This window comes from Neoarius graeffei, chromosome 28 (assembly GCF_027579695.1).
Source record: "Neoarius graeffei isolate fNeoGra1 chromosome 28, fNeoGra1.pri, whole genome shotgun sequence".
In the NCBI taxonomy this organism is placed as follows: domain Eukaryota; kingdom Metazoa; phylum Chordata; class Actinopteri; order Siluriformes; family Ariidae; genus Neoarius; species Neoarius graeffei.
The window spans coordinates 34,791,705-34,819,400 of record NC_083596.1 but is presented as its reverse complement, the minus strand read 5'-3'; the positions used below and the strand labels follow the sequence as shown (position 1 = coordinate 34,819,400).

The following is a 27,696-nucleotide window of genomic DNA, read 5'->3' as shown; positions in this document are numbered from 1 at the left end:
CTCCCGGCAGCGCCTCTCACCGTGTACAACATTTTCTGCCCCAGCTCCCGGCAGCGCTTCTCGCCGCGTACAACAGTTTCTGCCCCAGCTCCCGGCAGCGCCTCTCGCCGCGTACAACAGTTTCCACCCCAGCTCCCGGCAGCGCCTCTCGCCGCGTACAACAGTTTCCGCCCCAGCTCCCGGCAGCGCCTCTCACCGTGTACAACATTTTCTGCCCCAGCTCCCGGCAGCGCTTCTCGCCGCGTACAACAGTTTCCGCCCCAGCTCCCGGCAGCGCCTCTCGCCGCGTACAACAGTTTCCACCCCAGCTCCCGGCAGTGCCTCTCACTGCGTACAACAGTTTCTGCCCCAGCTCCAGGCACACGAGCAGTCTCTCGCGCGCTCCATCATACAGTTTCCGCCCCAGCTCCTGGTTTAGGAAATGAGCAAATGCTCCCGCCAGCCCAAGCACTGCAACAGCTGATGATGATGTAGACGACCCACAGCCAAGCACCAGTGATGCCAGCGGTCACTAAGTTTTGTATTTTGCTATGTTTTACATTTGTATTTTGGCATCTTTCAAACTAAAATGTTTTCTATTTTTCACACCTGTATTTCATATCTTTTGTTTTGCACATATTAAATGAATTGTACTGTACGCAGTGTAGTAAGCAGTGTTTGACTTAAACCAAATAATGAGCCAAGCACGGGCGATTGCTCTAAGACAACGAGGGAGGCTCAGCCTCCTCTAAAAATGACAAACATGGGGGCATCGTGGCTCAGGTGGATAAGGCGCCATACCATAAATCCAGGGACCTAGGTTCGGTTCTGACCCGAGGTCATTTCCCGATCCCTCCCCGTCTCTCTCTCCTGCTCATTTCCTGTCTCTACACTGTCCTATCCAATAAAGGTGAAAAAAGCCCAAAAAATATCTTTAAAAAAAATGACGAACATTGTGTAGGATGAATTGCGCTAGGCTTATGTTATAGCCGACCTTATAACATTGCTATTTCAGATCCAGAATCATAGAAATATATGTGCTCAACCCACTACAGTGCAAAATCATTCCGTTATAACTTTCCCCAGTTCGCCTAACATGTGCGTGAGTTTTCCCCCTCGTGACAGCGCGATGCAGCCCAGCCTCAGTGGACTTCAATGGCATTTGGGAGCTATGCACTTTTCAATATCAAAATGCAAGACGATTATTGGACAAATACTGCGAAAACGCCCGCCCACGGAGTCTCGCGGACTCCCAGGCTCAGTGGACTTCAATGGCATTTGGGAGCTATGCGCTTTTCAATATCAAAATGCAAGGCGATTATTGGACAAATACTGCGAAAACGCCCACCCACGGAGTCTCACGGACTCCCAGCCTCAGTGGACTTCAATGGCATTTGGGAGCCATGCGCTTTTCAATATCAAAATGCAAGACGGTTACTGGACAAATACTGTGAAAATGCCTGCCCACGGACTCCGAGCCTGACAGTGGGAGGGACATGGCAAAGCTTTCCGTGAGGAGACTGGTGATTGGTGAAAGCGGCCGGATATTTTCTTTGATTGACAGCTCGTTTCAAATATAGACAGGCAGCAGTGAGTCTCAGTTCAGTCCCATGGGGATTCGCAAGTGGTGTATTGTGAGAGATCAGCTTACATTTCGATTTCATTCATTACATACAGTTTCTACCAGCTTTTTTAGTTTGTATATATTTTCATTGTAAATAAAGTGCAAATATAGTGTTGTCAAGTTTGCTATCTTAGTTCCAGGAATTTTGTTTATTTGAGTGACTGAACTTGAACTTGAGGGGGCTAGTCAGCTAGCAAGAAAGCTGCGCGCGGATGCCAAGCATTGCTGATTTAATTTTGGCAAAGCCATTTGTCAGTCTTGCTTTCGAGGAAAACATTAAAATTAAAGAGCAGGGTAGACCAATGCCTCAAATTGACTTGGTGAAAAAGGTAGGGAATAATACTCATTCCTTTCAGCTCTCCTGGTACGAGAAAGTGAATTGGCTAGCAGCAAGTGACCCACATGAACAGCAGTAAATAGGCTACTTTAGTAATATGTCATGGATGGACCAAAAATATAGAATCTATTTAAAATGTTTATGCTGAGTATATTATATTGGAATATATATTTTTCTGGATATGAATTAAACACAGCTACAATTTGGAAAACATTTTTAAACAAAAACACAGCCGAGAACATTTCACACTACAGACCTGGATTAAAAGTGAAGGGTTATCAAAATTGTCAATAAAACATTTCTCAGTCAAAATAAGTAAAATATAGGGAAAGTGTCATTGAATGAAATGTGTGGCACCCAGCTCTATGTTTGGCTCCCCAAGGTCAGTGCTTGTGCCTATTCCAGAACACTCTGCTGTTACTGCTGAGGTTCCTGACAAAGAGCTGCTTTCAATAATGATCAATTTTTAAACAACATGCCACAATTTTAAAATATAAAATGTTAAAATATACCCCCCCAACACCACCATCATGTATATTGGACAGTAGGCTAATGGGCCAAAAGAACCTGTTATTTCACAGTTTGTGACCCTGCCAACAATCAGCCAGATCAGAGGCAAGAGTATGGGCAAAATTGATCGTTTTTTTCTTTTTTCTTTTAAAATCTGGAAATATCGTAACCGACCAGCCTCCCCTGTTTGAAAGACTACCAGCCGCCACTGGAGCCAAGGTAATGAAATAAGAAAATGTTGATAAAATAACACTTTAAGATGATTACAATATCATTACACATTGCAATATACTTACGTTCATTTAACATAGGCCGACTTATGACCAGATCGGTTTACGACTGGTCAGTCGTAACCAAACGCAGTCGTAAGTCGACAACTGAGCAATTCCAACGTTATGGACGTGACACTTGAACTCAAAATGGCAACAAATGACCCAGTGCATGTTTTATTGTCTCCCAGTATTTAAACAGGTGTTGCATATTTTAAGGCTGTACCATACTGGAGAAGTGATAGAACAAGAACAATTCCCATAGTACATCTAGGGCATGCCAGAAAATGCCAATAAAAGATGCGTTATGGATGTGACAGAAAAAGTATCACTTTTCTTGGGTGACTGTACATTTTTATCAAACTCTGTGAAATTGTAAACCTAATGTCGAAATGGAGATATCCATTTGATAGAGGGGTCCAAGGTGAATATTAAAAAATCTTTGTTTAAAATATTTTGTCATGCAGAGTTTCGGAAGGAAAAGTCAGCGTTATGGATGTGACGAAATTCCGTTATGGATGTGACGCGTCTGAAATAGACATGGCATACGTTTAGAAAATCAGCAATTTAACCACTATAACCCTTTGAAAAACTCTCTAAATATCAGCTAAAACTATCAAAGTTCTTAAATAATATTTAGGATGGCTATTGTTTTGCTGTTTTGTGGATTTTAGCATACATTTCTGTGGCTTGTGGCAATAATATAGAATTGTACATGATCAAAGTTGATTTTAGCTTGGGTTTTACATTATAAGAAAGAAAGACTGACATATTAAGGTGAAGGGAACAATTCTTGTGACAAATTGGTTCAACTTATTCACATCTGTAAAATACAGGCCTAGGTGATATCTCTGGGAGTGGTTTTGATGTATTACATGTTGCTTTATTCTTGCATGGTGAGGTTGACATTTACATGGAATTGCCCAACTACCTGTTGCTCTTGCTACTACTTGCTCATTGGGGATAGATTAGGGATAAAATTAGCTCATGTTTTAAGTCGTTCAAATTCTGTAAAGCTGCTTTGCGACAATGTTTATTGTTAAAAGCGCTGTACAAATAAACTTGACTTGACATATATATATATATATATATATATATATATATATATATATATATATACATATATATATATATATATATATATATATATATATATATATATATATATATATACACACACACACATATATATATATATATATATATGGAAAATAATTAGGGCGTCTGTGTCTATGTGTCAGCCCTGTGATGACCTGGCGACTTGTCCAGGGTGTACCCCACCTTTCGCCCGTAGCCAGCTGGGATAGGCTCCAGCTTGCCTGCGACCCTGTAGAACAGGATAAAGCGGCTAGAGATAATGAGATGAGATAATTAGAGCTCAGTGGCATTGGTTCTGTTTGCCACAACATCTTCTTTTAATGCTGTGCAACACTTTAGAGCCAGTGATTGATAAATGAGTGATCTGGTATGTCTCAATTGTTGAAAATAATTATTTCTTGATGAGGGATTTGTTTTTCTCTGAATAAATTTATTTCAATCAAAAGTTGGATTTTTCTCTTTTTTTTCAGTGTGAAATGAAGCTACTTCACCAAAAGGTGAATTTTTTTTCTCATCCCCTTGTTTTTTCTCATCTTTGCAAGAAGTACCAATAATCGTGGAGGACACTATATACTGTATTAACAAATGAAATGAAGTTGACCGAACAAAACATGAAATATTTTGGGTTTATACTTTTTTTAAAATAATTTCCATTCTTTCGCAACTTTTTTGATTTGGGATTATAACTTCCATTTCTGTCTGTGAGAAATTCCTTTTCTTTCACTGTTTTGTCCTCGTTGCATTTTCAGCTGTCTGTGAGCTTTAACTTTTATGGAGTTTTGTGGGCATCACTAAATGCAAATAAGCTGTGCAAATGACATTTTTGCATTGATCATCTTATAAATGTGAGTACAAAATATTTCAGTATTACTGAAACTTTTATAAATTGGGTGGAAAAAAGTTCAGTTTGGCCTTAGAAACCATTTATATATAATGTTAAGGAAACTGTCTACAAACTCAGGAACTCAGGAGTTTCTGAAATTCAGTTCATTTTAAAAAGCAGTAAATAAATGAACACCTTTTACAATACATTACTTTTATCATGGGATATCTCTTTATATTCTTTCTTGCATTTACTTGTATTTCTCTCAAACAACTCAGCACAGGTCTTTTTATTCAGCCTGCTGCCTTTTCTTTTTCTGTCTCTCTGATGCCAGCTTCCTGTTTAACAGAATTATTTTAACATCATCCATTTCTACTTGTAACTAATTTCCTGACAAGACCTGAACTGAATCTGACAGAAATGCAACAGCCTGTCTTTTTTTAAAGATACTTCCAGAATTAAAAACAAACCTCTACAATTATAGAAATGCCTTTTAAGATTTATCAATGTTATCAACATTAACAAATGAAATTTCAACATTATCAATTACAAATATTAACGTTATCAACCACTGCTGAAAACGTGTTCAGGATGTATTAGGGATAAATATCTGACAGAAGATAAGATTCAAGATTGCTTTATTGTCATTGTGCAAGATACACAATGAAATTCAGTGCACTGCCTTATGAAACTGTCCTTAATATATACATACATAAAAGAGATTTATATAAAAGATACAAGATGTTCAAACAAGAAGATGTACAGACACAAGGGTTTACAAATTTACAAGATATGGACAAAATTTACAAATAAGAAATATATACAAGAAATATATACAATCTACAGACATTCATATAACATACACTGAGCACTTGGTAATAGGTATTTCACTGGTAGTAGGTATTGCACTGGTAATAGGAATCGTGGTAATAGATATTGCACAATAGAGGATAATGCACTTGATAATAGATAAATAACCATAAGAATAAATATTGGACAAGATGCGGGTAGATTGACACGTTATTGATTGTGGTGTGTGTGTGACTTCAGAGCAGATTTCAGTGTGGTGATAGATTTGACAGAAACTGTTTTTGAATCTTGGAGTGCATGCTTTGATTGTTCTGTATTGCTTGCCTGAGGGCAGACATTCGAACAGATGATGGGTGGGGTGGGATGAGTTCTTTAGGATGCAGTGTGTTTTCTGCAGGCAGTGGGACATGTATATGTCCTCAAGAGCAGGCAGCTGCTTGTTGTTGATATTTTCTGCAGTCTTTATGACTCTTTGCAATGCCTTCTTGTCTGCTGCAGAGCTGTTACCATACCATATCAAGATGCCGTTTGTGAGGACACTCTCAAAGGTACAGTGGTAGAAGGACATCAGCAGCTGTTGGGACAGATTAATTTTCTTGAGAGTTCTCAGGAAATATAGTCTTTGCTGTGCTTTTTTTAAGGAGACAGTGTGTGTTGTATGTCCATGTCAGGTCCTCTGATACGTGTGAACCCAGGAATCTGAAATTGGAAGCCCTCTCTACCTCTTATCTATTTATGTTCAGTGGTAGACGAACAGCCTGATGTCTTCTGAAATCAACTATCAGCTCCTTGGTCTTTTTGGTATTCAGAGCCAAGTTGTTCTCAGAACACCAGTCAGTCAGCCTCTGAACCTCCTCTCTGTAGTCAGACTCATCTCCTCCAGTGATCAGCCCCACCACTGTTGTGTCATCTGCAAACTTTAAGATGGTGTTTGCGCTGTGCAATGGTATACAGTTATACATGTACAGAGAGTACAGGAAAGGGCTCAAAACACAACCTTGCAGGGCTCCTGTGCTGAGTGAGAGAGTAGAGGAGCTGTGAGGGCCCATCCTGACTGATTGTGGCCAGTTACTTAAAAAGTCCAGTATCTACAGGCAAATGTTGTGATTGAGGCCTAGGTCAGACATCTTGTGGACTGTAGTCCACAAACAACAATTGTGCATATGCTCCTTGTTGTTCTAGGTGGTGCAGTCCAGTGTGGAGGGCAATGGAGATGGCGTCATCCATTGATCTGTTGGTTCTGTATGCGAACTGATGAGGGTCCAGAGTAGGTGGGAGAGTGTCCTTGATGTATTTGAGTACCAGTCTCTCCATGCACTTCATGAGTATAGGTGTCAGAGCTACTGGCCTGTAGTCATTGAGGAAGGTTATTATGGACTGCTTGGGAACTGGCATGATGGTGGATGTCTTCAGACAGGTGGGGACAGTGCACTGTGATAGGGAAAGGTTGAAGATTTGTAAATACCTCGGTTAATTCCATAGCACAGTCTTTGAGGACCCATCCCAGGACACCATCTGGGCCAGCTGCTTACTGTATGTTTATGCTAGAGTGTGCGTGTGACACCTGTAGACTCTATGATGAGGCAGCTCGTGTCTGTGGTTTGAGCAGTGGTCTTGATGGTCCTTGTGCTGTCCCTCTCATGAAGACCGAAGAAGTGGTTGAGCTGCTCTGCCAGTGAGGCACTGCTGCTACTGGTGGTCATGTTGGTGGTGTTATGAGTTGTGATGTGACGTATACCTTGCCATGCCTGACGGGGATCCGAGTTATCAAAGTGGCCCTCAATCCTCCTTCTGTAGGCTGCTTTGACATCTCTGATACCTCTTCTCAGTTCTGACCTGGCAACAATTTACTGCTGTGTGTCCCTGGACTTGAAAGCCCTGTTGCAGGCCTTTAGCAGTAGTTGGACGTCTTTTGTCATTCATGGGTTGTCATTGGGGAAGACACAGATTTGTTTTTTGGTATCCATGCACAGTATCCATACAGCTTTTTATGTAAAAGAGGACAGTAGAAGTGTAGGTGTTAATGTCATCATCCTTGAATATGGTGCAGTCCTGAAGCCATTCAGAAGCTCCACTTGGCCACACTTGTATAACTCTTGTTGTTGGTTTAACTGTGTTGATAATGGGTCTATGTGCTGGACTTAGCCCATGTTTACATTAGACCGTATCAGCGGATCATCAGATTAACGTTTTTAAAACGATTAGTGTGCACACAGCAACACCAATACACGATTTGCGTGCACACAGCAATGCCAATACACGGATACGCTCAGCTCCGCAGGCATCCTGCGCTCCAAATCACTCTGCCCTGAACAGCGAGTGCCCTCTGGAGGGTGCGCACTCCGGCCTTGCGCAGCTCACAGAGCATGCGAGTGAAGTGAACAAGCTGTGATTCGGGACTGAGCCGCTGTGTGTGTGATCCCAGCGCACATCACTTACCACTTGCAAGTGGAAGGATGGCAAGCCTAAAGACAATCATAACTACACAATGGGCAGTATTTGCATCAGTATTTGCAGTATTTTCATACTTTTATACTCTTTAATGAAAGGTGATACAAGGCGGAAGTCCGCGCCGTTTTTCAGCAGTCGCGTCACATGACCAACGCCAGCGAATCAGGAAGGTGGATGTCACAGTGACATTATCCAATGAGACGCCAGCTAGAGCTCAGCACAGCGTATCCGCATATTCTGAATGTTTACACAGCACCGGAGCTGACACGATCTGGATTGAATACGTGGACGCTGGCGGATTCCCGTTTCCCGGCGTTTCCAGGTGGTTTAATGTAAACGGACAGTGCATCCGCGAAGAAAACAAGACAGATACGGTCTAATGTAAACGTAGCCTTAGGAACAGGGAGATGTTGTCAGACTGGCCCAGATGTGGAAGAGGAGATGCCTTAAACCCATGCTTAATGTTGCTATAAACATGGTCGAGAGTGTTTTTTTTTTCCTCTTGACCATGTTTATAGCAACATTAAGCATGGGTTTAAGCCATCTCTTCTTCCACATCTGGACCAGTCTGATCACATCTCCCTGTTCCTAACGCTGGCACATAAGATACAAGATAAGAACTTTATGTTTCACTGTCGAAAAAATAAATAAAATAAGCCTTTTTTATGTCATGGCTTCCTCCTTGCTGCATCCCCCCCCCCCCCCCCCCCCCAAAAAAAAAAAAGCCAAAGAAATGCCAAGTCACAGATGCACCTGCATTTGTTATTTACCCCCCCACACACACACACAGTTTACTCTGTTTTTACTCTGAATACCAAACATTGCAATCCTTCTCTCTCTCTCTCTCTCTCTCTCTCTCTCTCAAAAATAAATCTTGAATTTCTGTCAGCTCTCCTTCTGAATCATTTCTGATTTGATTGGACAATGTGTGCTCTTTGTTTTTATTCACTTTTAGTTTGTACTCTTGGTGTGTGTGTGTGTGTGTGTGGGGGGGGGGGGGGGGGTAATAGATTAAATCCACTGTGTTTGCGATCATTACACCTACAACTGTATTTCACAACCACTTCCTCAACCACTGCTGATAACGTGTTCAGGATGTGTCAGGGATAACTATATATCTGTCCAATGAAGATCAAATCTAGGGTGCGATTCACTCTTTGGAATCACATAGACATGAAACAATTTGCTTTTCTTCTTATTTTTCTCACGACCATTAGTAGTGCTTTTGTACTTGGCACAAACAAAAAGTGATCTGCCTTAAGCAACATGTTAATTACAGTACCAATGAAAGGTTTGGACATACTTTATAATCTTTACTCAACTAAGTAAAGAGACATGACAGTCCATCAATACTTTAAGATATGAAGCATCTTTTAATTATTGAAAATAAAGAAACACCATTGAATTAAGAGTGTCCAAATGTTTGCCTGGTAGTGTACTTCCTGATTAGTTTGTCTGTTTTTGCCCCATTGTGCCTTAGTCCTTGTATTGAATTTGATTACATTCTGAGCTGTGTTTACTAGTTTCCATGTTTCCTGTTAATTGTTTCAGATATAATTTCTGGTTCAGACCCGTGCTTGTATTTCTCATTTCTTGAGTATGGATTATCCTTGTATGTGTTGCTGCCTGCCTGTGTTATGACCCCTATAATAGACTTTTGATAATGATTATTTGATTGCATGCTAATTTCACACACTTAGATACTTCTGCTTCTATCCACACATTACAAATCTGATACATATGGCAAAAATGAAACATTATATTGATGTCTTTTGATATAAATGGTATTCCATTCATACCCCTGGAAGTACTCCTTAATTTCAACAAAGGCAATATATCTCTTGTGAATTAAACTGTGGTCCACGCTTTAGATTCCTTTATTAAAGGCAACATTCTTGCATTGTGCAATGTCTTGAAATGTGGCTTCAAACATCAGCCTGCTCAATAGTCACCATGACCTACATTTATCTTCCATCTGTAGCACCTCCCAAAAGATCTGTTCTGCCCACTCAGAATTAAAAAATGGAGACAGACATGTTTTATTTACAGTTCTTACATGAATAACAATAACAATCTGGGAAAATAATCCAAAATGTGTTTGCAGTGTAATTCATAAAAAAAAATGAAGAAGTGCAGATGTTCTGTAAATATTGTAAGAGATTTATTTACAGGGGAGCAAGTCTGTTCTTACAGGATTCTGGCTATATGAATAAACACATCACTTAAGTGTGATGAAAGTGTAAGTTTTATGACTTGAATCTAAAACATAAGATAGGAGAAGACAGAGTAATAATAATAATAATTATTATTATTATTATTATTATTATTATTATTATTATTATTATTATTATTAAGAATTAAATCATACAGTCACTTGCATTATCTGCTGACATAGTTTGAGCTTTTCATCTTTTTATTGCTTCCCCTATACCATTCTATAACAAACCTATCAATTTTGTGATGTCACTGATTTGACCTATATGACCCTCCTACATGATGATGAGACGGGAATTACAACCTCAAAGAATGTCGCACCGAACCACATGAAGTATTGTTTGTTTGTGTGTGTGTGTTATATCCTCCCACTCTGTTCAGATTTACTGTACAGTGCTCTGAACCATTTCATGACAAGGGCCATTCAACAGTTGGAAAGTCATCAGCATTGTTTGGTTCATGCAGCATGCATGTCATGGTTTAACTCTAGCCGACTTGCTGAGCCATGTCTCTGCCATAATTCAGGATGCATATATAGCTGCATTGCATTCTGAAATGTTGAGTCCAATGTGTGTTGTTTCCACTATCTCAAATATACCTCATATTTCTTATTACAACACCAGTTAACTGTGGGTGGTAGAAATGGGCAACTGGACTTGCTTGAAAATTCTTGAAAAAGTTTCACCTCTCGTCCAAAAGGCTTCCTCAGTTCTGTCTGACTAATAGGGAGTATCAGATATTTATCTTCTCCTGGATCAGAATCAGAATCAGAATTCTGATGACCAGCTCATCTAAGGTGTCATTGAGGCATCATGTTGGTGTGGGTCACTGGAGGCTGGGTGTGAACGGCGAGTCATTAGGGTGATCAAAGGAATCCTTTGATCACCCTAATGACTCACCGTTCACACCCAGCCTCCAGTGACCCACACCAACATGATGCCTCACTCAGTGCGTTTACATGCACATAGAGAGAATCGAATTTCTGCCGTTGCTCGACTGAAATCGAAGTTCAAAATGCCATGTATACACCTTAATTCGGCTGAAATTGAACCGAACTTGATTTCTCGGAATCGAGCTACACGACCTAGATTATGCGATTTCTGCCGAGCTACTTAGTGCATGTAAACCCTATTGAGCTACGTATTCGAGCTACTTACTTCAGCACTGCCCCTTCCGGAAGTGACGAGTGACGAGACCACAAGGGAAACACAACAGCCTCGGTCGGCATGACAACGAATCATGACAACGGCATGAATCTTTTCTTTTTGTGGCATTGTTTGCACTGTTAAAATTTAGCTCACTTACTGTATCACCAAATACATCTGTACAGCTGTTGCATAGCTGTGAATTGTGTACATAAACAAGTCACTGTATTTGTGTGTGTGTATATATATATATATATATATATATATATATATATATATATATATATATATATGTCCAACATCTGAAGAATGTCAATAAAAGCAAAACAATTGAACTTTTTGTGTGTTTATTAAGACAAGTTAAATTGTAAGCAAAAAAAAATATTTTTTTGTAAGCAAAAAATGGACTTTAGAAAAATATTATTGTGCAAAATAAGTTGTCTTACAAAACAGTGGTCTGCGCCGGACAGTTTGTAGCCATACAGTCTGTTAGAGCAAGCCTAACAGCTTGAACACGGAACTGCCAGTGTTGCCAGATTGGGGGTTTTAAGTGCATTTTAGCGGATTTGAACATGTTTTGGGCTGGAATACGTCAGCAGTATCTGGCAACACTATAGCTCTTCTTCATGACGACAACCGGAAGTGTACCAACACGATGGGGCGTGTAGCGCCACGTGTGGCTCGGGTGCACAATGCACCTTGCACAATAGCCCGATTTCACTTGTGCATGTAGGATTGGATTTCTCTGGCACCCCTGCTGGGACCCTTTGCTCGATTACCGACAGCAGCTCGATTTGGACGTGCATGTAAACGTACTGACTGACACCTTAGATGAGCTGGTCATCAGAATTCTGATTCTGATTCTGATCCAGGAGAAGATAAATATCTGATACTCCCTATTAGTCAGACAGAACTGAGGAAGCCTTTTGGACGAGAGGTGAAACGTTTTCAAGAATTTTCAAGCAAGTCCAGTTGCCCATTTCTACCACCCACAGTTTACTATGACCTGGATGATTGAGAATCTTCACAGACATACAACACCAGTTCTAAAAAAAATTGACATACATGCAGAATGTGGCTTGCTATTGTCTTGCTGGATTAAGCAGGGATGTCCCTGAAAAAGATCTGCAAGTTACCCATCATAGATGCTGGCTTTTGAACTTTGTTCCAGATGACAACCTGGATTGTCTTTTTCCTCTTTAGCCCAGATGACACAACATCCATGATTTCCATACACAATTGAAAATGTGGGCTCATCAGACCACAGCACACTTTTCCACTTTGCATCAGTCTTTCTCAGAAGAGCCTGGGTCCAGAAAAGTCAGCATTGTTTCTTGATGTTGTTGATATGGCTTTCATTTTGCATGGTAGATACAGTGATGAACTGTGTTTACGAACAATGGTTTTCTCAAGTGTTCCTGAGCCCATGTAGTAATATCCTTTATACTTTCATGTCTGTTTTTAATGCAGTGCCACTTGAGGGATCGAAGGTCATGGGTGTGCAATGTTGGTTTTAGGCCTTGCCCTTTTTGTGCAGAGAGTTCTCTGGATTCTTTGAATCTTTGGATGATCTTATGAATTGTCAGTGGGGAAATGCCTAAACTACTTGCAGTTGTACATTGAGAAACATTCATAAATTTTTGGACTATTTGCCCAGGCAGTTTTTTTTTCACAAAGTGTTGAAACTTGGCCTATCCTTGCTTGTGAATTACTGTGCCTTTCCAATTACCAATTAACCTGTTTACTTGTAGAATGTTCCAAACAGGAGTTGTTTATTATTATTATTATTATTATTATTATTATTATTATTCCACAACTTTCCCAGTCTTCTGTTGTCCCATCCCAACTTTTTGGGAACATGTTACAGGCATCAAATTCAGGCTGAGTGTATCTTTACAAAGAACAAATAATGTTTATGAGTTTGAGCATGAAATATTTTGTCTTTGTATTGTATTCAACTGAATAGAGGTCAAAAAGGAAATCATTGCATTCTGTTTTTATTTATGTTTTACATAGCATCCCAACTTTTTTGGAATTGGGGTTGTAAAATGACACTGAACATCAATGAAAATGATGAATTACATGAAAGGGTTCTCTCTCTTTTATTTTGTTTGAGGTCATTTTTATTCTCCTATTAAACACCATTGTAATTGTACTGACAATGTCCCTTTGTGATGTCAGAGTAGTAGACAGCCACAATTTTTTTTATGAGAGTAAAACACCACCAAAATTAGCACTTATATCACTATACACATTAATAGTTTGACAAAAACATATTTATATTTTATTTATTGTGTTTTGCTGCTGAGTTTTGTTTTGTTGTTGCCTCCTTGGCCATCGTCCTCCATTTGAGAACCACCAGTAAAGGGGGCCTTAATAGTTGTGTTTGCACTGCAAGAAAACCTGTGATCTCAGATCTTTTACACACACCTCAGTGCAATAAACGTCACAAGATACAATTACTTCTTTCTTGTTATATTTATACAGAAAACCTGTACTCAGGTCTTCTTGATCGAAGATAAACCATGTAAAGGTTTATAATTGACACCCAATACTCCACTGCACTTTTCTTGTTTTATAAACAACCTTATTTCTCATGTTTTAGAGAATCTCAGTTGGTCTTACATGCACAAGTTGACCATGGCTTTCTCCTTGTTTACCTAATTTTAGATTAAATTTTGTTTTATTTCTGTTCTTAAGAGAGAACAGGACTTACCAACATAGTCAAATACTGCTTTGGGCTAATTATGTAATTACCAAGCTTTGTTGGATTGTAGAAGCAAAATAAAACCTTTGCTTCGCCAACTTCAATAGAATTGAAAACAGTTTACAGGTAATAAAAATCAGTCACCATAGCCAACCAAATTAAGAGCACTGAACAGAAAAGAGATAATGCTAAATACCAGAGGCAGTGATATGTCAGTAATAACTGCTTGTATTGTATCCTCTTTGAGTTGTCAGTCACTTTGAATGCATTATCCTTTCTTTAACAGGTAAAGCCTATGAGATCACATATGTCCGGCTAAAGTTCTACACCAGCCGCCCAGAGAGTTTTGCCATTTACAAACGTACAAATGAGACAGCATCATGGCAGCCATACCAGTACTACAGTGCATCCTGCCATAAGACCTATGGGAAGGACTCCAAGGGCTTCATCCGACCTGGAGAGGAGGAGAGAACAGCATTCTGTACAGATGAGTTTAGCGACATCTCTCCATTAACAGGAGGAAATGTAGCTTTTTCTACCCTTGAAGGAAGACCCAGTGCCTACAACTTCGACCAGAGCCCAGTGCTCCAGGTTTGCACATTTACTCAGTTATTATCCTAGGTTTCAAGAATGCTCTCATGTTGTGATTGCATATTATGCAAAGTAAACTGATGTTTTGCCCTTGGCTAGCCATCCAATTGGAGGGGATTTTCAAGAGATTTAATTTCATTAAACCTTATTGTGCTTAAATGTGGGCAGCACACTATCCCTTCCCCCATCTCGCAAGGGAGCTGATGTTAGAGCTCAGAATTAGTCACTGTGCAGCAGCTGGAGGCAGTGAAGAGCTAAAGTCCTTGTTCATTGGGAATTAGCAGTTCTTGGAATGTCTTTGTCAATAACACAGAAATTTTAACTCGATAAGCTTCCATTGCACTACAATCTAGCATTACTGTTTAAGATGTGTGTGCATACCTGATTTATTTGAATAGAAAACAAAATATTTTTGCTTCACATTGGAGCTGGTCTACTACATTAGTGTTAATGATAGTTGGATGCTAGAATGATTCTGGGTTTGCAAATGTGTAAGAGGAAAGTTGCTAAATTGTTTGGTTAGCTGTAGTATAGCTATGTATCCTATAATTTTAAAAAGCAAATGAAAAGAAAATCAACCTCATTTTAAACCTTGTTCTAGTCTGTATGATTACAGTGGTCTTTTAAGATTATTAAACACACTATAACGTAATCGATGTCAGATTAAAAAATGATCATCTAACCTGCGATTAAAAAAAATTACAAAACAGTGTCACATAAACAAACATTCTTCAGAGTGAACTTAGTCTTTAATAAGGATATGTCCGTTAGCATGTTTCATTTACATTTTGGCACTGCCACAACTGTATTTGTAGCGGTCTCATGATTTTCACATAATTCTATGGTGCTCTTCTAATGGTGGTTTAGATGCCAAGATGTGACCTTAGCAGTGGTTACACACTAAGAGTTTAATAAAACAAAATTTTGCACACTGCCAGAAATATGTTATTGTCTCTCTTTAGTCACAATAGCGCAAAATCAGCTACTGGTCTAAGACCACCTGTCATGTTTTAAAGGGGACATGGAAGCAGATGCATGTGTGGATCAAGACTGAGGAATAAAATAAATAAAGATAAGAAACATAAACAAGTTCATGAACAGGACTAGAATCAGGCATGACCATGGGACAGAGAGTAATGTTAACACAAGACAAAGAAACTACCAGAAACCGGGGTTTAAACACAGTAAAAAATGGAGTGTCAATATTGCAGTGTAAACCTATTTTCCTCTGGATAGAGTAGTTATAACACTATGCAGAGTAAAATCGTCTAAATGATAGTGTCAAAAGTGAGAGTTAATTCCCACTTGCACACAACGACAAAATCTACTCTGCAGGGTGATGATTCCCCGCGAAAATACAATATAGAGTCAGATTAACTCTGAAAATCTTACACTATCTATAGTGTTAAATATTTTTACACACCTCATTGTTAATTTTGACACAAAATAGAGTAAAATTAACTCTAAAAATCTTACACTGGCTATAGAGTAAATTTTACACTGATTTTGAGTGGGACCAAATGTTATCTGACAGAGTTAAATTCAACTCTTAAAGAGTAAAATTGACACTATGATTTTTACTGTGAATAAGCAGGTAATCAGAGGGGGAAATGGGAACAGGTGCATGTGATAATGACACAATAGGAAACTAACCAATAACAAGACAAGGGAGGAAACTAACAAAAAAAAATGTGTTAATAGAAACATAAACAGAGCCGTGCAGAGGTGTACATCGTCACGCTGCAGGTTTTCAGGTTTATGAAGAGCATGCCGTGGTGTAAGGCTGGTGGGAAATCCATGACACTAGTCATCTCAGTTCACAACCAAATTGTTTTTGCAATGTGTGTTGTACAACTGTGACAACAAAATCAAGCTAAAAATTGTACAGTGTTAACCTACATTCTCTGTTTATAAATTCCTACTATCTATACAGTTCTTTTAATTCTTTTACACCTGCTGTGCATATGTTTATCTAATCTGTGAACAAGTGAGAAGTTGATTTTTACCTCACATTATTTCTCACACACAAACACAGCTTGTTGCGGATATATGAAAGTGAAATTTATTTATTATCTGCAAGAGAGAGGTAGTTTGGTAGCTCATCATTCATTTTCAAGAAAGGTTTCACTCTGAACTTTCAGAGGAAAAGACAGCAATCAGTTCACACTATAAAAATCATCATAGGCAAATGACAGGGCATGGTGACAGTTAACAAAATCATACAATCCAAGAGAGATAAATCTGCATTTGCTCATAGAAGCTTCCACTCGCACACCATTATATGATTCTTTGATATCTGTCAATATAAAAACACACAAAAATGGGTTAGTTGAATTCTTGAATCTGACTGGTCAGACGACGTGCATTATTTTTGCATAACCACACAGCTTGGACATTAGTTCTTGATAACTGATATTAACACACTTGTTCTAATGCTTTATTGGTTCTTTAGCGGCAGCTCATACACAGGAACTCATATGGTATAATAAGAAAACTGTACAAAGTGGTGGTTCAGTACTTAAGATGCTGGACTACTGATCAGATGGTTGTGAGTTCAAATCCCAGCACTGCCAAGCAGCCACTGCAGTGTTCTTGATGTTCTAACATTAACCATTCTCCTGCTTCTGAAATCCATATCTGTTGCTTGTCATACCATACTTTTTCAGTGTATTGTCTGGGCATTTCAGTTACATTCTCAATCTTTGTGCTTTTGTTTGTTCATTTATTCGTTTGTTTGTTATTTTAACTGGTAAAGGTCACTTAATTATTGGTGCATTCCCTTTCTATGTCTGTCCTCCATGTATTCAAGATTTACCGAATACTAGGTCTTTAGTATCACCCCTCCTTAAGGCCCGGTCCCACTGCACTTACGGATGCAAAGAGGATGTAAAACGTAAAAAAATCTTTGCCATCCGTTGGAAAACGCTATGCATCCGTTGTGTACTCATTGCATGCGTGCTTCATACGCTCTATCCATCGAGCATCCGTCCACTGTGATTTCATCCGCGCAAAAAGTTTTGAGCTGCACAAAACTTTTAGAACGGATGAACTTTCCGCTGTGTACGATGTAAATCCGCGACATATACGAGCAACAAACGTTCTATGTCCGTCATCATCCGTTAAACGTCTGCTGTATCCTCTCTGCATCCTCTGGGCATCCTCGCAACTCACATCCGCTGCAGCTGAAAACAGAAAGAGGGAGGAAAGATAAGGTACATGAAACGTCTATTCATCGTTAGTAGCACGGAAATAGAAAGGATGTAAGCGTATGCATCTCGTATATAAAGTATTCAAAACAGACAAAGCGTTTATATCTGGGATGTATCTCGTATATTTAGGATGTCTGGAGTATGTCTAGAGTATGTAGAAGGACACCTAGTGGACAATCGATATTTTGTATAAAAAGGGGGAGAAAATCATCTAGTAGGCCTAGTAGAGATGTATCGATGTAGCCGCCAGCACGTCTTTCCGCTTTATGCTGACGGCGTGCGTGCTGCATCCCTTTATATCCGCGGAGCAGACGCAATTCATACTCCCCGCATGCACAGTGAACGGTCTGCATCCGATATACATCCGCGCAACATCCCCTTTGTTTCCGTTAGGCGTACGTGATGCACCCCCTTCATCTGCTATGCATCCGCTCTTTCTGCTATGCGTCCGCTTCTCAGTTATCACCGGTAACCCCTTCGGAGCTGTCATCCACTTCCATCCGCTAGGCTTCCTATGAACATGCGTTTAACATCCCCGCTATATACTACCCACGTCCGTTCTTTTCCGTTCTGTTTTCGCAAATTTTCGCCAATTTTGTCCATTTCTGGAGCGGATGAAAACGGATAGAGCCACCCCCGAAATTTTGCTCGTCCGCTGTGTCCTTTTTGCATACGTTTTGTGTCCATCGGCCAGTGGGACCGGGCCTTTATTCTAATGGTACTTTAAAAGAAGTGTTTAATCCACAATTGACATGAGGACATGAGTAAATAGAATGTTGGTTCCATGAGAAACAGCATGGAGGAATTTGTAAGACAACAACCAGTTTTTGTTCTCTACAGTACATATTTTGTGCCATTAAAGTATCAGAATGCAAGCACTCAGGGATGCAAGTGCAGGGGAGAGTGGGGATGCAAACAGGAAGCGTAGTCAAATCAGTAAGCAAACTCAATCAGAAAGCATGCAGGGGTCAGTAGATCAGCAAACAGAATAGTAGACAGCAGACTAAAGAGTTAAACGGGTAAACGTAACAAAGGTTCAGGAAACTAGAGGCAGGCAGACAAGAAAGGCTCAGTATGACTGGGTAAACACAGACTGATACTTCGCACTGAAGGTGTGTGAGGGAGAGTAGCACTTAAGTAGCACTGCTGATTAACAGTTAAAGGAGATACGCAGAGCCTTTATTTTTAAATAAATTTGAGTGGATAGTATCTCCATCCTTGACTCTTGTATGCTGCATAAATGGGAATGAAAAAAAAAATAAATATATATATATATATATATATATATATATATATATATATATATATATATATATATATATATATATTTTAGAGTTAAAATCGACTGCAAAGTTGGCATTCGAGCTGCTCCGCTGAGCCAGCCAGCCCTGAGTGTGTGACATCACAGCAGGAACCGGTTTTAAGGCCAAGGCCTTTTAAAGCTAGACCAGTCATATGAATAAGTAAGAAATACCATTACCGACTTGCTCAACTAAGACTGATTTGACTTCATTGATTGTGGGTTGACTCTCATTAAAACAGGATAGGTGTTATAACTAATGCAACATACATGCACATGCATGCATTTTCACTGATAAAACGTAAAAGTCTAATTAAATAATCAGATTAACAGAGCCAATCACATTCTGAAGCAAATTAAATAATCTTAAACTGGTAACTTAAATACACAATACAAGTTACATGTATTAATCTAAATGCAGGTAAATGTTTTTTTTTTAAATCCAAATGAGAGTCGGAGCTTACCCGTCTGTGTTCTCACTTCTTGAAGGCCGATTGTTTTTGAAACAATCTGACTTTCAGTTGTTCGTTCAGTTCTCCATTCATTCACTTCTTCCACGTAAGGGCAAGATGGCAGCAACATCCAGTTTAGAAATAAGACGGCTGCTCCACTCATTCAATTTTCTTCATACTGTGTAGTCCGCCATTACTGCTGGGCTCAGGCAATTACTAAAACCCGGGACGGAACGGGATGTCACTGGTTTTAACAACAACTGCAGGGAGGTCACTGCCCGAGCAATATGTCCTGTCCTGTTCTGTCCTGGGTTTTAGCAACAACCCTCAGCTCACTCCGGGAGGACTGGTGCAACTGAACTCACTTTCCTTTAAAAAAAAAATAAATAAATAAAAATAAATAAAATACTTTCCTTTTCTCATAGTTTTCTTTTTCTTTGTTGGTACTGCACCCTCTTTCAATATGGGCTTATAGCCAACGCTCCTCAACAGATCAGAGGTTTCATACGAGTCTTCAGTAAAACGTGCAGAGCAGAGGAGAGACCACTTCATAGACGCCCAATGTGCCCATGAATTTCTCACAAAATGCATCCAAATCTTTGCAGTTTGAACATTCTTGGGCTATGAATGCAACATAAATCCAGCTTCTGTCATGTTGCTGCCCCAGCCAAAAACACATCTACGTGGCATGGCGATAAATTAGCTCAAAATGGAGGATTCGAGTTGCAGTCAGCTCTGTGTTTTAGTATAGTGGAAATGGTGATGAGACTGATAGACTTCCTGTTATGATGTTACGGATGTCAACGTCATTCACTCAGACCGCTACCTATATAAATCACTTTAATCGTAAAAAAATTACTATTAGATTTATTCTTAATGCTTAAAACTATTCTTTTTCCATTCTTGAGGTCTCAAGGCATTTATAAACGAAAGTGAGGCCATGGTTCTGCGTATATGCTTTAACGACAGTCAGCTGAACTTAAGAGGGCGACAGGGGCGCTGTGAACTTTGGCCATTGTAGTCTTGGGAAGCTATGTTTGTAGTTTGGTTAGAGTTTCGACTCACAATGCCATTACTGACAGAACCCCCCCCCCGAGGAGCTCCCTCTGGGAGCTATACTCTTCTTGGGATGTCCTCTCCCCCTTGGTGCAGGTTTGTCATGGTGCTGGGTGTGGAATTCCTGTGTCAACAAGGGGTTTAGAATGTCCTTAGCTTCTACCAGCTATATTCCTCTAGTTCATAGCCTTCCCACTCTACCAGGTATTCCAACTGTCCTCTTCTTCTGGAATCAAGGATTCTGTTTACCTGGTAGATGGGTTCTCCCTCAAGACTCAAAGACTGGTGTTCCTGGATGAGAGCATTCTCAGCAAGTGGACCTTGAATAGCAGGCTTCAGACATGACAGATGGAATGTAGGAGCAATAAAACTGTGCAGTGGGAGCCTAGTCTGTAGGAGACCTCGTTGATGCGACGTAGTACCCCGTATGGGCCAATGTAACATGCCTGAAGTTTCTTGCATGAATTGGGTTCCCTTAGGTCATGTGTGGACACCCATACTCTGGCGCCTGATGAAAATTCCGGATTGTTAACTCAGTGTTTGTCAGCATAATCCTTGTACTTGGTGTTCACTACCTCAATGCGCTGGTGAACCTCCTCCCATACTGCTTGGCTTCTGGAGAACCAGTCCTCCACTGCCTGTACCTGTGCTGGTGAGTCATCCCATGAGAACAAGGGTAGTGGGTAGCTAAGTATGCACTGGAAAGGTGCTAACTGTGTAGCTGAGTGCTTGAGTGAATTTTGTGCATACTTGGCCCATGGGATGAAACGAGACCAGTCCCCCTGATTCCTCATGCAGAAAATTCTCAAAACGCAACCAATCTCCTAGTTGGCCTGTTCCATCTGGCCATTGGACTGTGGATGATATCCAGATGTGAGGTTTATTGAGATTCCAAGACATTCCATGAAACAAGTCCATAGCCATGATATGAACTGGGGACCACAGTCACTGACAATATCCTCAGGGATCCCAAAGTACCTGAATACCTTTTGAAACAGCAGTTCTGCTTTCTGAAATGCAGTAGGAATGCCTGGTAAGGGAACAAGTTTCAGAGCCTTCAAAAATTGGTCCACAGTAACCATGATGGCCGTGTTACCCTGAGATGGTGGTAGGTCTGTGATGAAGTCAGTGGCCAGGTGGGACCATGGTCTCTGAGGTACAGGGAGGGGACACAGCTTACCAGAGGGAGGGGTTCGTGGAAACTTTGCTCAGGTGCATTCAGAGCAGGAAGCAATGCAGTGGTTAATTTTGATCCACATTTTCTCCCACCAGTACTTACTCCTTAGCATTTGGCAAGTTCTCTGACTAATAGGGTGACCTGTGGCAGGAGATGCATGTGCCAATGTCATGAGTTTACTTTAAAGTGGCTTGGGGACGTATAGCAAGTCAGGTGGGCACTCCTCTGGGTGCCTTTGGGGTTGGGAGGTTCTTATCTCCTTATCCAATTCCCAAGTGATTGGCTGAACGAAGCATTCTGGTGCAAGAACAGGATGAGGTTCAGGGTTATGAGGTGCTGGACTGAAGGTTCAGGACAGAGTATCAGCCTTAGTGTTCTTATGCCCAGGACGGAAGGAGATCATGAAACTGAACTTTGTGAAGAGAGCCAATCAGGCCTGATGTGGGTTCAATCTCCTTGCTTTCTTGAGATACTCTAAGTTTTTGTGGTTGGTTAGTATCATGAAGAGATGTGTAGCTCCCTCTAACCAGTGCCTCCATTTCTCAAGGGCGAGCTTAATGGCTAGTAGTTCACGATTCCTGACATCATATTTCCTCTCAGCTGACAAGAACTTCTTAGAAAAGAAAGCCACAGACTGAAGCTTTGGTTTCTTGCCAAAGTGCTGGGATAGCACCCCTCCCACTCCAATCTCTGAGGCATCCACCTCGACTGTGAAAGACTCGGTTGGGTCAGGATGCTGCACTATGGGGGCTGAGGTGAATGCAGTCTTGAGTTGGCCAAAGTCTTCCTCAGCTGCAGGGTTCCAGAGATGTTTGGGACCTTTCTTTAGCAGGGCAGTTAAGGGAGCCACAATGGTGCTGAAACCTCTGATAAAAGCATTGGTAAAAGTTAGCTAAACCTAGAAAATGTTGACACTCCTTCACAGACATGGGTACTGGCCAAAATATGACAGCAGACACCTTGGAGGAATCCATGCTGACTCCTTCTGCACTGATGACATAACCCAGAGACGAAATCTGACGTAAATGAAATTCACACTTCTCAGCTTTAACGTAGAGGTGACTGACCTGACGTGTTCCAGGTGACGTGCTTCATCAGGGGAGTAGATTAGAATGTTGTTGATGTATGTGATTACAAACTTCCCTAGCATGTCCCAGAGCATGTCATTTATGAGACGTTGGAAAATGCTTGGTCCTGAAGAAAGGCCATATGGCATGACCTGGTACTCAAAATGGCCGGTGGCGGTGCTAAAAGCCGTCTTCCATTCGTCACCCTCTTGGATTCTGATGAGGTTGTATGCAGTTGTTCTAAAGCAGAGGGAACCAGTGGAAGTGGATATGGGTACTTTACAGATATTTGGTTTAGTCCTCTGAAGTCCATACAAGGTTGAAGGCCTCCCCCCTTCTCCACAAAGAAGAATCCTGCAGAGGCAGGTGACTTGAAGGGACAAACGTAACCCTGTTTGAGTGCTTCGTGAATGTACTCCTCCATTGCAGCCTGTTCCTTCTGGGAAAGCGGGTAGATGCAGCTGTGTGGAGGTGATGTACCTGGGAAGAGATCAATGGCACAATCATAAGGGCAATGTGGTAGTAGGCCACAAGCCTTACCCTTACTAAAAACCTCCTTCAGGTCAGAATAACATTCTGGTACATTATCCAGTGAATCTGGTTGAGGACTGTGGAAGCTGCCCTGATGTGGGTGAAGTACAGAAGTATGGCAGGCGGTTGTTAGTGCTTAAACACACATTTATTTTGCTTTTCAGCAAGACACTTTCACGACCAGGACAGTTACATGCACACAAACACACATAGTTGTGTTCTGGTCCAAGCCAACCCCTCCTCTGCTCTCCTACTCCTTTTATACAGCACCGTCACTGCAAGAGACACACACAGACACACATTAATTGACGACAGGTGTAGTGATTTGGCCACTCACCTTCCCTGACTCCGCCCTCCATTCACAAGCCGATGCTAAGCCACACCCCTGCTGCCACAAGGACTTTCAACAGAAATAGACAAAATGTATTGCTGGGGGTGCAACAAACAGTTCTGAAAGCATGTAGGGGACCATTGGAGAATTTCCTTGTTTTGCCAAGATATCAGAGGGTTGTGGAGCTGTAACCAAAAGGTAACCCAGGATGATGTCATGGTTAACCATAGAAGTCACAAAAAGTGAAATGAGTTCAGAATGGAGAGTTCCTACTTGCATGTGAACAAGAGTGGTTCTAGTTGTGATGAGATCATCTCCTATAGGTCCTCTGTCAATGGTCCTGATGCTGAGTGGACTCTGTAGAGGGGTTATGGACAGGTTGAACTCCTGGATGATCAAACTGTCGATTTAAGTTCTCCTCCACCCATGAGTCAACAAATGCAGATAGCATGTGGGTCGAGGTTGGCAGTTTTGACAACACAGGTACGATTGTGAGTTAAATTTTCTCACCAGACTCACCATGTCAGGAACAGGCTCATAGTTATTGTTGCAAGTAGGGTGGACTGGACACTGTGTTATATGATGGTTGGAACTCCCACAATAGAAGCATCGCCTTCTCTCTCAGTCCAAGCATTTCAGCCTAGTCTGAGAAACATCCATGGGTGTGGATGCATCAGCTGACTGAGCTGGTCTGGTGTCCTCTTTGAGAAAGGGTCAGCTGGAAAGTAGATGATCCAGTCAAATAGCGAGATCTATAAGGGAGTCCAAAGTGAGATGTTCATCTCTACAAGCCAGTTCACTCAATATTTCAGGACGAAGACCTTGGCAAAACACTGCTTTCAGAGCCGGCTCATTCCATCCACTAGCGGCTGCAAGGGTTCAGAAATCCGGCACATACTCGGCTACTCCTCTTGCCCCTTGGGTGATGGTGAGTAGACTTTCACTGACTTCTATTCCTTCAGGTTCGTGATCGAACACTTGTTTGAATAGTTCTAGAAAACACTCATGAGGTGGTATGCTCCTCTCCACTCTTCCATACTGTGCTAGCCCACTGTAGCGCCTTACCAGTGAGAAAAGAGAGAAACTTTGCAATATTACGTTCGTCAGAGAGGTTTGGCATGGTAGAGAAGTACATGGAGCACTGAAGCAGAAATCCCCTACAGTTAAGGGTGTCACCGGCATATTTCTCAGGATTTGGGAGAAGCTGCACAGGAGTTGAAAATGCATCAGAGCACGTTAGGAGGGTCTGCAACATCACAGCAGTTAACTGTGCCATCCTGGTGTTGAGGTCGGCGAGCATCTGCTGATGTTCTCCTAAGCGGTGTCCCTGAGCGTTTAAAGCTGTTTGCTTCACCTCCTCTGCTACATCCATAACGAGGTGAAGTATCCCATCAGAATGCAGGCACTCAGAGATGTAAATGCAGGGGAGAGCGGGGATGCAAACAGGAAGCGTAGTCAAATCAGAAAGCATGCAGGGGTCAGTAGATCAGCAAACAGAATAGTAGAGAGCAGACTAAAGAGTTAAATGGGTAAATGTAGCAAAGGTTCAGGAAACTAAGAGGCAGGCAGACAAAAAAGGCTCAGTATGACTGGGTAAACACAGAATGATACTTCACACTGAAGGTGAGTGAAGGAGAGGCTTAATTAGCACTGCTGATTAACAGTTAACGACAGTCAGCTGAACTTAATAAGAGGGAGACAGGGGACAATGTGAACTTTGGGCCTTGTAGTCTTGGGAAGCCATGTTTGTAGTTCGTTTAGAGTTTCGACTCACAATGCCATTACTGACATTGAACCCTGACAAAATGTTTCCTGCCATTTACAGGCATATGCTTTTAGCCACATGCGAGTTAACTGTAGTATAGAATGACAATTTAATTATTTAAAAAAAAACTGTCTATGTTGTGCAGGTTAACCCTAACCTACTGGGGCAGATCCAGGAAAATGGGGAGGGGGGGTTTCGACCCAGTAAGGCCGGGGATCCAGGGGCCACCAGAGGCTCCTGGAAGCTCTGCAGTTTTTTAAATGCCTGGAGATGCATTTTGAGCTGTCAGAGACATGTTGTAAATGAAAGCTGTTAAAGAAAATTAGCATATAAAACATATGTTTTAAAAGTAGGAACTTTCAAAACCATTTTATTACTCATTGAATATGATATTGTCAGAGTTGCATGTATGTGTGTAGAACATAACTGATATATGGTAATATTTATGAAAGTTGCATTGTCATATAATGCATTACCATGTGACACACTACAGTGTAGTACACGGACTACAAAACACTTTATATCAATAAATTATTACCATTTTAGCAACTGCAATCTGAGCTCCTGCTTAGGACATTCAATGAACATATAAGACAGTGAATATACCCAAGTAAACTGAGGTAATGCAAGTCACCACTTAAGACAGAGCTTAATACTGAGATAACTATAAACAGACTGCAAGAGTTATAAAGAGTTATAAAGTCTGCAAGAGTCAATCCCTCCAGGATTTCGCGGGCCTTTTTTGTGATTGTTGTGGGCTAAAATGTCTGATGTTGCGGGGGGTTTTCCAAAAAATTGTGATGAAAGTTGCGGTGTTTTTTAGGTTTTTGTTGTGATTACATTGCGGGAGGAAGTGAAAGTTGCGAGAAATTGTTGTGATTTTCTCTTTTTGTGATTAAAATTGAGTGATATGTTAAATATTAAGTTATTACTGAAAAACTATTGATTAAAAAAACAAAGACACTGAGAAATGGTTCTATAAACATCTTTACCAATGTAAAAGATTACTAGGACTACAAAAATGCAGAAAAATAGGCTTTACTTATCCAAATGCACCTGTTGGTTCAAAAGTTAAAGTGCATAGAACCTCACAGCACAACATGAAGTTACCTTAAAATAAATGCCTCAGCTTTCATGTAAGAAAAAAAAAACTATTAATACTAGTACTGTGTGCAGGCAGTCTCTCCTGAAGACTAAATTAAACAATGATTATAAACTAATAAAATAAATGGCTCAGGCTTCATAGAAGAAAAAAAAACAATTTGAACAGAATGATGCTGAAGCTGCCTAAACAATAGAAAATAAAATACCATTTTGGCAAAAATGTTGACATCCATTAATTTCTTGTATTAAGTAAAAAAAAAAATATAAAGTGCACACAGTCCTTCACTGTAAACATAACACACTTACAGTAACAGAATTTAAGCCTACATAAACACTGACTCGCACATGCTGCTTTTTCTTGAACGTATACATGGAAGTAAGGCAGAAGGTAGTTTGTTGACGTCACCTCAAGACAACGCCAACGATTGGTCAAATTTGCGGGAAAGTTGCGGTGATTGGATATAATTGCAACACCGCCCTGAATTCGCGGGGATTGGTTGGATTTGCGTTGAAGTTGCAAATCGCAACATCGCAAAATCCTGGAGGGTCTGAAGAGTTGCATGTCTATAATACTAAGTCAGTAACTGCAGTCTGAGCTCCTGAGTCTAACGGACTGAGATAACTATACAATGATTGTGTGAGTTGCATGTGAACAAGTCCTATAATAAGTCTTTGTTCCCAAGACTCGAGGGATTTCAAGCAGATTTTCTTCAGAGCCGTTGTAAAAATCAACATCTCTCACAGACCTATCTAGCCACTGTCATAAAAATCAAAGTGAGGCTCACGCTCAAAACGGCACATGTCCCATGTACATACACAGAGTATAGTAAGTACAGGGATACCCTATTAATGAATACAAGCAGTAGCCAGACAGCCGACACGTGTGTGTACACAGTAAGCCTGCTGCAGCATCTTATCATTTTGGCTTGTGAACATGCGTGTTAATGATACCATAAACATAAAAGGATGGCCCACCCCCTTTACATGTAGTCTACAGTACAGTCCAGGAATACAGTATGTTATTATGTCAATGCACAAAGTTCCTGCGCCCTGTTAAAATCCAACAGGACTTTCCCAGCTTGCTTTTCACTGCATTTGTGTCACGAGCGAAAAAACTTAAGCTAGGACTCTACTATTAAATATAAA

The 27,696-nt window shown here is 40.7% G+C and overlaps 1 protein-coding gene across 1 annotated transcript in view; it reads left to right on the top strand.

Annotated features, from left to right (window-relative positions):
• Nucleotides 1-27,696, top strand: part of lamc3 (laminin, gamma 3) — a 574,068-nt gene that overhangs the window by 96,857 nt on the left and 449,515 nt on the right. Inside the window, exon 2 of the mRNA XM_060912770.1 lies at nucleotides 14,254-14,558. Coding sequence (XP_060768753.1) covers nucleotides 14,254-14,558 — 305 coding nt within the window. The remainder of the gene's footprint in view (nucleotides 1-14,253; nucleotides 14,559-27,696) is intronic.